This window comes from Globicephala melas, chromosome 2 (genome assembly GCF_963455315.2).
Source record: "Globicephala melas chromosome 2, mGloMel1.2, whole genome shotgun sequence".
NCBI classification, from domain to species: Eukaryota; Metazoa; Chordata; class Mammalia; order Artiodactyla; family Delphinidae; genus Globicephala; species Globicephala melas.
Window position 1 is genome coordinate 177,540,010 of NC_083315.2, and position 10,487 is coordinate 177,550,496.

At 44.9% G+C, this 10,487-nt stretch overlaps 1 gene segment (V, D, J or C); it reads right to left on the reverse strand.

The window, feature by feature from the left end:
- Positions 1-4,289: 4,289 nt before the first annotated feature.
- On the reverse strand, positions 4,290-4,859 carry LOC132596723 (immunoglobulin heavy variable 4-59-like). The segment is given in 2 exon segments: positions 4,290-4,708; positions 4,793-4,859. Coding segments are annotated over 2 exon segments (486 nt in total).
- Between the last annotated feature and the right edge of the window lie 5,628 nt (positions 4,860-10,487).

A 10,487-nucleotide genomic window follows, 5' to 3' on the forward strand; every position in this document is an offset into this window, starting at 1 on the left:
GCCCCCAGTGGACAGGACACCAGCATTAGTGTCCTAATACCCACCCTTCTGGTTGCTAATGCTATTCTCCAGAAAAGGATCCACGACTCATGTGAGGCCTGGCTAATTCCAGGGCCACAGAAGAGAATACACATGCTTATCCTGAAGATTCTTGTGGCACCAGAAAGTAAGGAAGTGTTCACACCAATGGATGGGTGCCCGTAAAGAGGATACAGGAGACAATCTGAAAGAGCTCCTCATGGGTGACAAGCTGTAACAATTACAGAAGCAAAGAAAATGCCTTAGTATATAACCTTAACACAAGTTCTGAAACAAGTATCTTAATTCATACTTATATAAAGAGATGGAATAAATATATCTAATGGGGAAGGTAGGATAAATCTCCCGTAAGGAATAACTTCAGGAACCTCATCATGGTCATGCTCCCTTCAAGAAGGTGCACTTAACCCTCCATCCCAGAACGAGGCCTGGCATAGGGATGTGGTAAAAACAAAAGAGTGTCCTTGAGTTTCATGATGAATTTTTAGGTATAATCTCCCAAACATCATACATAAAATAAATTTGTAGTTTTTCTGTATACATTAAAATTTCTGTCCTGAAACCAAAAACAGTAACAGTAACAAAAACTTCACTGAGAAGGGAATTAGGCCCAGACTTGGAGAATGTGCTCTCTAATATCATATTTATAAAGGACTTGTATCATGAATAGACAGCAAATTCAGAGCTCAACAACAGTAACAAAAAGTGAAAATAATGAACCCTGTGCCAGTGATCTGAAGATACTTCCGCAAAGAAGAGATAAAAGGTTTGAACAAGATTCTTCATTAAGGAAACATAAAATAACACTATGATGACATACAGCTACTCACTTATTACAACAGTTAAAGGCAAACTAATAAGCAATTCAAAGATTGCGGATGATGTAGAGCAAAAGGCCCCTCATCCGCTTGCTGGAAGGATGCCAGTGGCCGCCAATTGGAATATATTTGTCAATTTCTCAGAGAGAAAACCAGACACTGACCATGGGATTGAGGAGTGCGCTAGAAAAGCATTTACCAAATTTGTTTGAATATTTATGTTTGTTCAAATAACTTCATACGGGTGCTTGTATCATCTTTACACCTTCGAGCCGTTACCACTCCCTAAAAATGGATTATGTAGTCAGTTTTTATGGTTATTTTCCATACGATGATTATATACCTGTTTCTGTTCTCTTTTATCTATCTTTCTATTTTATCTAAATTTCTATTATCAATCTCCACACTAGATAACAAGGTGCAGGCAACACAGCCCACATGTTACAGCCCAGCCTGTGTCCCGACATTTCCAAAGGTCCCCTGAGCAGAAAATGCCTGCAGTGCTGTATGGACATCAATTTCCGAATATCAACATGACTCATTCTATTCAAGTGAAAGGAGTTGCATCAGACAGGACTGGAGAGGTTGTCAGGATGAGAGGAATTGGAAATCCATCTGATGGCGGAAAGCAGATTTAAAGTTCAACAGTAAAAATTATTTATGTCATTAAACGATTAAACACTTGACAACTATTAACAGAAAGTAGTGACCTAACCTTCAAATAAAGGTCTCTTGGAGAAATATTTCTGTGTGGCTCTTCCTAAGATAGATGGGGAAAGACAGACAAGCCTGACTCCATGAAAAAGTCTCAAGTTTAGAGACAAGAAAGTTCCCTGGAATCATAGTGGATGAGGCTTTCAAGGGCGCCAATGGTCCAGTGGAGAAACCACAGCTTCTGAGAGAAAATCCCTCCATCCCAACCTCTGCATCTGCCATGAAATGGGTCCTCTTGTTTCCGGATGACCCTGATCGCCCCCTGGTGGTTGGAGCGCCCCTGCAGGGAGGGTCCTGTCTGGACTAACCCTGACTTCTCACTGGGCCTCCTGGGACAGTAACACAGGGCTGTGTCCTAGGTCATCACAGAGCTGAGCTGCAGGAAACACAGAATTTGTGAGGTGTCTCTGAGGTGGAGAGTCATTTCTGGAGAGACAGCCTGTGTGCTGTGCTATTCCCAGAACCAAAGCACCCCAGTCTCCTCAGCGCTTTCCCTGGGGGCTGAGGGATCCAGTCCAGCAGCCAGCACTGTTTGTGATGGAGAATCCAGAGACTGAGCGGGTAAGGGAGAGGATCTTCAATAGTCCTGGGCCCGATTCCTACAGCAGCACCTGGGACAGTACGACTGCGAAGGAGAATCAAGGAGACACCCACTTCACAGATGTCATCCCATAACTCCACCTTCCTCAGACCCAGGAGATGCTCACAGCTGAGGGATGCCCGGAAGAGGAGAAATGACCAGAAGATTTTCATGTTCATTTTGATCAATGCTCTGACTCTAAGAGAGTTATGTCAGTGAAGATGAGAACCCTGACTCTGAGTAGCACAGATGCTGTGCTTTCCCCTTGAGCCTGGGTGTGATGTGCAGGTGGAAGCATGTTTCCATATAAAGATGGTCCCGGCTGGTCCTTCTCTAGGGCTGTGGAGGAGAGTGCTGGCTGAGATCCAGGGTGGACACCGCTTCATGTCACCTCTGAAGAATGGGTGATGATTCTTTTCCAGTACGATACTTACATTTCCATATATGTCTATCTGCGTCTATATTATAGGTGTACTCGTTGGCTAGTGTGGCCATTACAGAATAACAGACTGGGTGGATTAAACAACAGCAATAGATTCCTCTCAGGCCTGGAGGCAAGAAGTCTAAGGTCATGGTGTCAGCAGGTTTGGGTCCTTCTCAGGCCTTTCTCCTTTGCTTGCAGACGGACATCTTCTCACTGAGTCCTCAGATGGTCTTTTCTCTGTGTGTCTGTGTGCATCCCTGGTTTACTTGTCTGTTCTTTATTCCTCTTCTTAAGTGTGACAAAGACCCCTGACCACCCCTTAGCCAACAGGATCCTTGCAATTCTCTTCTCAACTAGTCTTGACCTGTGGGCTTCTGTGTTTATATGTGCATGGCCAGGTTTTGTCAGCAGCCCTGCTAAGTGAGAATAATGAGAATCCCCTACCCTGGAACTCTGATCCCCCGCAGTATTTGATCAAATCCTTCAAACCCCCTATCACCCACATGATATCTGATCACCCTGGTCAGCCTTTGGCAAAAATCCTTTTGAGTCTATGTAAATACAGCTTAAGGTCTCCCTTAGCCTGTATTTCTTCTCTGAATAATTTCCAGTCCACTCCACCCCACCCTCTTCTTGGCCATAAGCCCCCACTTGAAATGCTGTATTTGGAATAAGGCCAAGTTTCCAAAACTGCATCCCATATGCAGCAGTGAGTTTTGTCTACATGTTCTGCATGAGATTTATATTGGATACATGAATATCAATCCCACAGCCCATGGCCATGTAATCATGCCTGAATGAAGCTGATGTCTCATGTATATTTTCCCTAAGTCCACTCACAGCCGTTTGTGCGTAGGGACACTAGACTGTTCCTCAGCTGTATGCCTGGGACTACTTTAAACAATCGCCAAGAATCACAGAAATGTGAAAAGCATGGCACTAATTTGACCCCAGAAAGTGCTCAATTACAGGACGGGAGTTGAAACAAGAAAAGAGAGCATCACCTTGACTGACCTCAGCTGGGAATGTGTGTGTGTGTGTGTGTGTGTGTGCGCGCATGTGTGTTGCCTGATTCAAACAACCGGCCACATTCTTAATGTCCGTGAATGACCACAAAATTGACAGTATTTATTCTGTGGTGCTCATAAAAGCCAGAAGTAGGTGAATTTGCAGATTTGGAATCTGTGAATAACGAGGATAATTGCATGTGCAGTATTGGAGCACTCTGGCGTTAGAGTCTATAACACTGCCTGCTGCAGAATTCAGAATGCTTGTGCAGGTTGCCTGAAAGCAGGACGGTGTGTTTCTTCCTTCCACATCTACAAAAGCAAAACAACAATTAATACTGTTTAAAAATCTCATGTGCACTCTCAGGATATTTACAAGTTTCACGAACTTCAGGCTGAAATTGAAAATTATGGTGAGCCACAGGGTTGTTCTGAGCACCTTTGAGAAAAAGGTAAATAAAGAAATGAAAAACAACCTTAATTCTTGAGTATTAAATGTGTCTGTGCAAATGAATATATATATATACACAACTATAATAAAAATAAAAATTAAGCAAATATGTACATGCACACAAAACTTTCTAGACACTTCATAATCCATAACAATGAAACATTAGGATACAGAACAGGGTCTCTGGTGGAGCTCCTGGGCAGGAAGAGGAAAGCACAGGTTCTAACACGAATTCCCTCCCAGCCCATATATGCACCTACTGCAGGTCACAGCCCTGTACTTGTTGGGTCCTGTGCGACCCCTGGTGGTAACGGGCATCCGTGCAGGGAGGTTTGTGTCTGGGCTCACACTGACTTCCCCTCACTGTGTCTTTCGCACAGTAATACACGGCTGTGTCCTCAGTTGTCAGGCTGCTCAGCGATAAGTAGACTTGGCTCTTGGAGGTGTCCGTGGTGATGCTGAGCCGGGACTTAAGAGTTGGGTTATAATATGCGCTTCCACCACCACCATATATCACCCCAACCCACTCCAGCCCCTTTCCTGGAGCCTGCCGGACCCAGGATACAGCATAGCTGCTTAATGAGAATCCAGAGACAGTGCAGGTGAGGGAGAGGGTCTGTGAGGGCTTCACCAGGCTGGGTCCCGACTCCTGCAGCTGCACCTGGCACAGGACACCTGTGGACAGAGAGAACCACGGTGACTCATGGGCTCAGATGCAGCTTCCCCAAGTGTTCACGTCTGAATCCCTGAGACACTCACCTCTGGGAGCTGACACCAGGAAGAGGAAGAACCACAGTGGATTCATCTTCTTGCAGATGGGATTCATGAAGCCCAGAAATTCTCTTCAAGCATGAGGAGAAACCCAAATTTAAGTGAACAGGTACTTTGTTTTTACCTTGTGGTCTAAGGGGATATTTGCATAAGGGAGGGACCTTTTTATAAAAAGCAGAAAGTAGTGAAGGGAGGTCCCAGTCTCTGGGACTCCACCTGAGGAGGGTGCTGACTGTGCCCTCAGAGAACTCAGCCCCCACCTGGGGTCCCCTCCCTATGCCTGGGGACTCTGTGTCCAGGAATGAAATGATGCTGAAGGGATAGTCAGGAAATCAGCTGTGCTCAAGGATTAACGGCAGATTTGGGGAGTAGACTTTAATCCCATGGATGTATATATTTCACATAAATACCCATCACACATTCAGGGTCCTCCAAGATGTCAGACACAGACTCTTGTTTTTTCCTTTCTGCATTACCTCCTGTTTATTAGCTGGATGCGCAGGTATTTGAGAGAAACCATACATGTAATAATGACATTGAATTCAGACAGAGTCAGGTAAAATTGAATGTTTATCATAATTCCCAACGGATTTCGTGTTTCCCTTAACTTGGGTGAACATTTCTTCACCTGAAACAGTTTAAATGTTATCAGGAGTTGCTCTGTAGGTGGATTTACTCTTAACAACTAAACACACCATGTATTTTGTGGACAAGGTAGTCATTCTTGCTGAGATGGTCATGGATCCCAGCACTGCTGACATGGTCTGAAGCCTGACTTGCCTGTTTCCTGTGCACAACTGAGTGTCTGCAGGAACACTGCGAGCTTCAGGGCTCCTTCCCTGCGGGTGGAGGTTGGGGAATCCCCAGGGCTAGCAAGGTCTAAGAACAGACAGCTCCTGGAAGCTCCTCAGGACTCCAACACGCTGGGCAGGTGACCTGGTCACAGTGCACAGACTCACTCCTTCTAGAAGTGTTCATTTTTACTCTCCCTGTCACAGCCAGTGACATTGGAACTCAGGGAACACAGTTCCCACTGCACTGGGTGAGAGAACATGGATGATTCTTGGAAGTAAACCTTCACAGTGAATGGCTTGCAGAGTGTGAGGGTGTCATGGTGAAAGGAAAGTCCTCACCTCAGGAAGCAGGTTCCCTTGAAAAGTCCACCTGAGAGCTTTTCCGAGTCCCTGGGTCACTGAGTCCTGGGACTGTGCCTGAGGTCATATAAGTAAATGGTGCTGGAGAGCAGAGCACAGCTCCATCGCATCTCGCGGTGGGCACTGAGGATGTGGCCTCACCATCTGTATTTCAGTCTGCAAGGATGTAAACTGGGAATCACGATGGTAATGGTATGTCTGAAATTTATAGTGGGTTTGCCAGAGGTGTTGAATGTTGACATGAGTGTCATCAGTGATGTTACTTCTCCTGGGAACCTGAAAGACCAATGTGAGTCCCCATCTCTGGCTGACACCCTGTACATGTAGCGCTGGCTCCACTCCTGCCCTGAGAGGTCACACCTGTGGGTCTGGGGCAGGTCAGCTCTCCATCAGCCCAGTGATTTCACCTGTACACTGACTGATGTCGAGCCTGCCGTCTATGAGAAGATATTTACTGCATACTATTTCATGAACACAGTACTATACTTTTTGTAGCTTTTCCAATAATATTTGCAGAGTAAATTAAATACTAAAGCATCTGCCTGCTTGAATGTCGATAATAGGAGAGCCGAACAAAGTAATATGGGCAAGAATCACAGGACACGTCTGGACCCTGTTGTCAGGACCTGAATATTGAGCTCATACGCTGTGGGACAGGGGAATGGAAGGGATGGCATCTAAAACCTAGAACCAGGTGGGCCCATTATTCACCAGATAGACGAAGGTCCTGCATTTGTACAGATGCCCCAGCGTCTGACCTGCCCTTCTTGAGCTGGTGGATTAGAGGAGATCCATCCAAATTCATGTTAACATAGAAGCATATATAGCAGGTGTCTTTATGCTTCAGTGGTTGGGGATGTCTTGTTAGGGTCCATTTAACGCTAGGAAAAATGTGTAAGGTCACCAGGACTAAAAAAATTTATTTTTCCTTTGTGGAGAAAATTGGAGGGAATTATCTCTGGATCATATGATAATGCTGGAGGGAATATCCATTAGAGACACCCAGTGGGTGATGGGAAAAAAAGTGGGGAAATTTCAGTCATCTTGCTTTGCCAGTTACCAGTGATGATCACAGCAAGAGGGCCTGACCATCGTGATAGGAGGGAGAAGGGCTGATGGTGGTGGCTTCATGGGGGCGACGTGGACAGGTCCTTCTGATGGTCTCTGTGTTTTCCCTTATGAAATCTTGATGGTATAAGCTCAGAATGAGGTGTGGACTTCAGGAGCATTGAGACCAGATGGTTTAGGTCATTTTGTACCTTTGCTGGAATCATTGAGCAAAGAAGCAGCAGGAACTATACTTAGAAATCAGCAGCGTCCTCGTGTCATGTTAGATTTTTTGCCTTAGATGTTACTGAATGTAGACACATTCGCTGTCCTCACATTTCATCTTCTAGATCCACTTGGAATCCAGTTTCAAATGTAAGGGATGCAGAAAAAACATTTATTATGGAACAATATGGTGTCTAAATTTTAAGAGGTATAATTAAAAATTTTGGAAATGTGTTACTGAGATTGTAATTGTCAAGCTCTTCTCTGGGGCAACATAAATTAAAATTAATAATAATAATTCAAGGTATTGATTTTGTTTTCAACCTTTGCTAAATCCATTGAATCATTCAAGTTACAATCATTCATAAACTCAGATCCATCACGGGTAAAATTTATTGTTAGGAAACCATCATTCTAACTGATGAAATCTCACTCTCTCATCAAGGATCTGTGTCTCTGTGGACACGCAGCACAGTTCTCACCAGCAACACAGGAAGGAGGGTACGTTGGTACATTTCTATTTTTCCAGAGGAGCATCTCTGAAGAAGTGCTTCCTCTGTTTACCTACTCCATCCTTGTGGTATCTGAAAGAGGCCTTTGAGTGTACTGTGACATGTTCCCACATGAAGTTCCCATGGCTTAGGAAGTGAATGTTTAACTTCACTTTTCATTGTAATAGAAACACAAGTAATAATTGAGAAGCAAAAAAAAATACATTTAAAATTTACCCAAATGCAAGCTAGAGATTCGCAGAAAATATTTGCAAAAGACATATCTAGTATATGTGATTGTTATCTAATATGTACCAAGAAGCCTTAAACTCAACCATAAGAAAGAAACAAAAGGATTAAAAAATGGGCTAAAACCCTTAACAGACACCTGACCAAAAAGACAAAGAGTTTGCAAATAAGGCTGTGGGAGAACATATGTCACAGGGAAGTGCCAATGAGAACAAGGACATATCCCTGAAAATTTACCAGAGTGGATCAGATCCCGACTCTGAGAACCTTAAACACCTGCAGGGTGTGAAGCAGCAGGGGGTCCATTCACAGCTGGTGGGGATGCAGAACAGGGTGCACCTTGGGAGACATTTTGGGGGCTTCCTGCAAAACTAAACATACTCTTATCTGTGTTTCAGCAATAGTGCTCCTTTGTATGTATCTGAAAGACAGTAAGACTTTAGTCCAGAGAAAACCCTGCACACGATGCTCACTTAGCTTTATTCATATTTGCCACAATTTGGAAAAGACCAAGATGTCCTTTCATAGGGAATGACTAATAAACTGTGTACACCAGACAATGGACACTGAAATGTCACACCGATTTGGAAGAAATATCGAATGGTGAGATGGAAATGCAGAAAAGAGATGCCAGAAAAACACACCTGGCAAGGTGATGTCAGCAGAGTGACAGTGGCCGTGAGAACTGAGGTTCCTAAGAGGTTGTACAGCGTGAGGCTGAAGAGAAGACAACTTGGACATGTCAGGAGGGAAATCTCCTCCTCTGCCCCTCTTGAGTTCCTGAGGCTGGACTGATAACACAATTGACAAAGACAGATTAACAGGAGAAAAAAAAATTTAACCATGGGCATAGATGGGCCATAGACATGGACTCAGAAGTGACCAAAGCAGGCAGCTTTTATATGTTTAGACAAAGATGCAATATTTGTGAGGAATTGGTAGAAGGAGGAAATGTATGCTTTTGGTGCTCAGTTAGTGAAGAACCTAAGCAGGGTTTGGGCTGGCGTAGTCATTAAAGAAGGAGCAAGGTTTGTTCATAGAGAATTCCAGGCCTGAATTCCCATCCCTGGTGATAAGAGTGTCCCTCTGCAAAGGAAAGCAGGGTCCGGCTGCTCGGTGCTGAAAGGCCAAAAAAGAGGCAAAGTTGGTGAAAGGAAAGTTTGCTTTATTTTGGCTGCCTGCACCCGGGGGTGGGGGACAGACTTCTCTCCAGAGGTCACCCCGCACTGAGCATCTGTGGGAAAGGGCTTTTATAGGCGGAAGGAGGGGCTACGGGCAGAAACGGCAGAGTCAGCTGTGACAGTCATCTTGCAGTTGGTCATGTGGTGGTCTGATCAGCCTCCTCTTGATTGTTTTAAGTAGAGTTAATCTTCAGGTCCAGGGTCGGTTTGTTCCCGTTTCTTGAGGCCAGTTCTTGCAATTGTGGCAGCTTATGTCATGGCTACAGTCTGGTCATCATGGAGTTAACGTCTCCCTCCTGGTGGGAGTTTCAGTATCTATAAGACGGCTCATGGGACATGGACAAGAATATTATCTGCAGCCCTTGAGGAGGAACTAAATGTCCTTTATTTGCTGAATGACCAAACTATTATTATTTAGTCTTATTGGAGAGTTTTCCTTTCTTTCTGCATTTGCTCACTTCTCAGATTAAACTTATTCTTTAGCTAAATTGTTTCTACAGAAAAAAGGCAGGTGGAGAGCACGAGGTGAAGGACCGTTTCACTTCCACACCTAAATGGGGGAGAGCACCTTTCACATGGGAGGTTTATTTCTCGCTTCAGGGTGACTTGGAGGAAATTCAGAGTGTCCCTGTAGTGGGCTCTGTCTTACGTCACTTGGAGGCATATTTAGGGGTGCCCTACCCTGGACCCCAACACTCAGGGCCTCTTTTATTATTTTGTTTCTACATATGCACACCAAGCATGTGATGTAGGTGTCGGTTTACCTGCATCTTACAGATGTGAAGCTAAAGTGCAGCCTGGACTTGGCAGGTGATGTGCTGGAGAGCACACATCAGGACACAGCGAGGCCTCCTGTCCAGGCCTGGGCGTCTCCACCCTGGTTATGTTCGCTCCTGCAGGGGTTCCTGGACGGAGGAGGGCCTGCATAGTGGGGCTGCAGGACTCTTCGTGGAATGAGAAGCTGTGGGACTTTCCTGCGTTTTAGTGCTCACGTAAGATGCTGCGGTGAAGAAAGGAGAATAGATCTGTTTTCAGCAGCTTGTGAAAATTCATGTTATTATCCACCTGACTGTAAACTTTCGCTACCAACTACACATGTGTCTATCGGTAATAGCTGTGACGGTGAATATTTGACATAAAATAAACTGCACAGTAGAAGAGGATGCAGGTATGATCTACGCGTACAGGGATTCTACTGGGCCTGGAAGCAAGGCACACATGTAGAAACACCCCCACCCACGTCCCTCTAACTGGCATCTTTCCCGGCGACCCCCTGAGGATCCTGCTGCTTAGCGCACTTATGCTTCTCATGCAAGAGGTTAGCAGCAAGTCAACA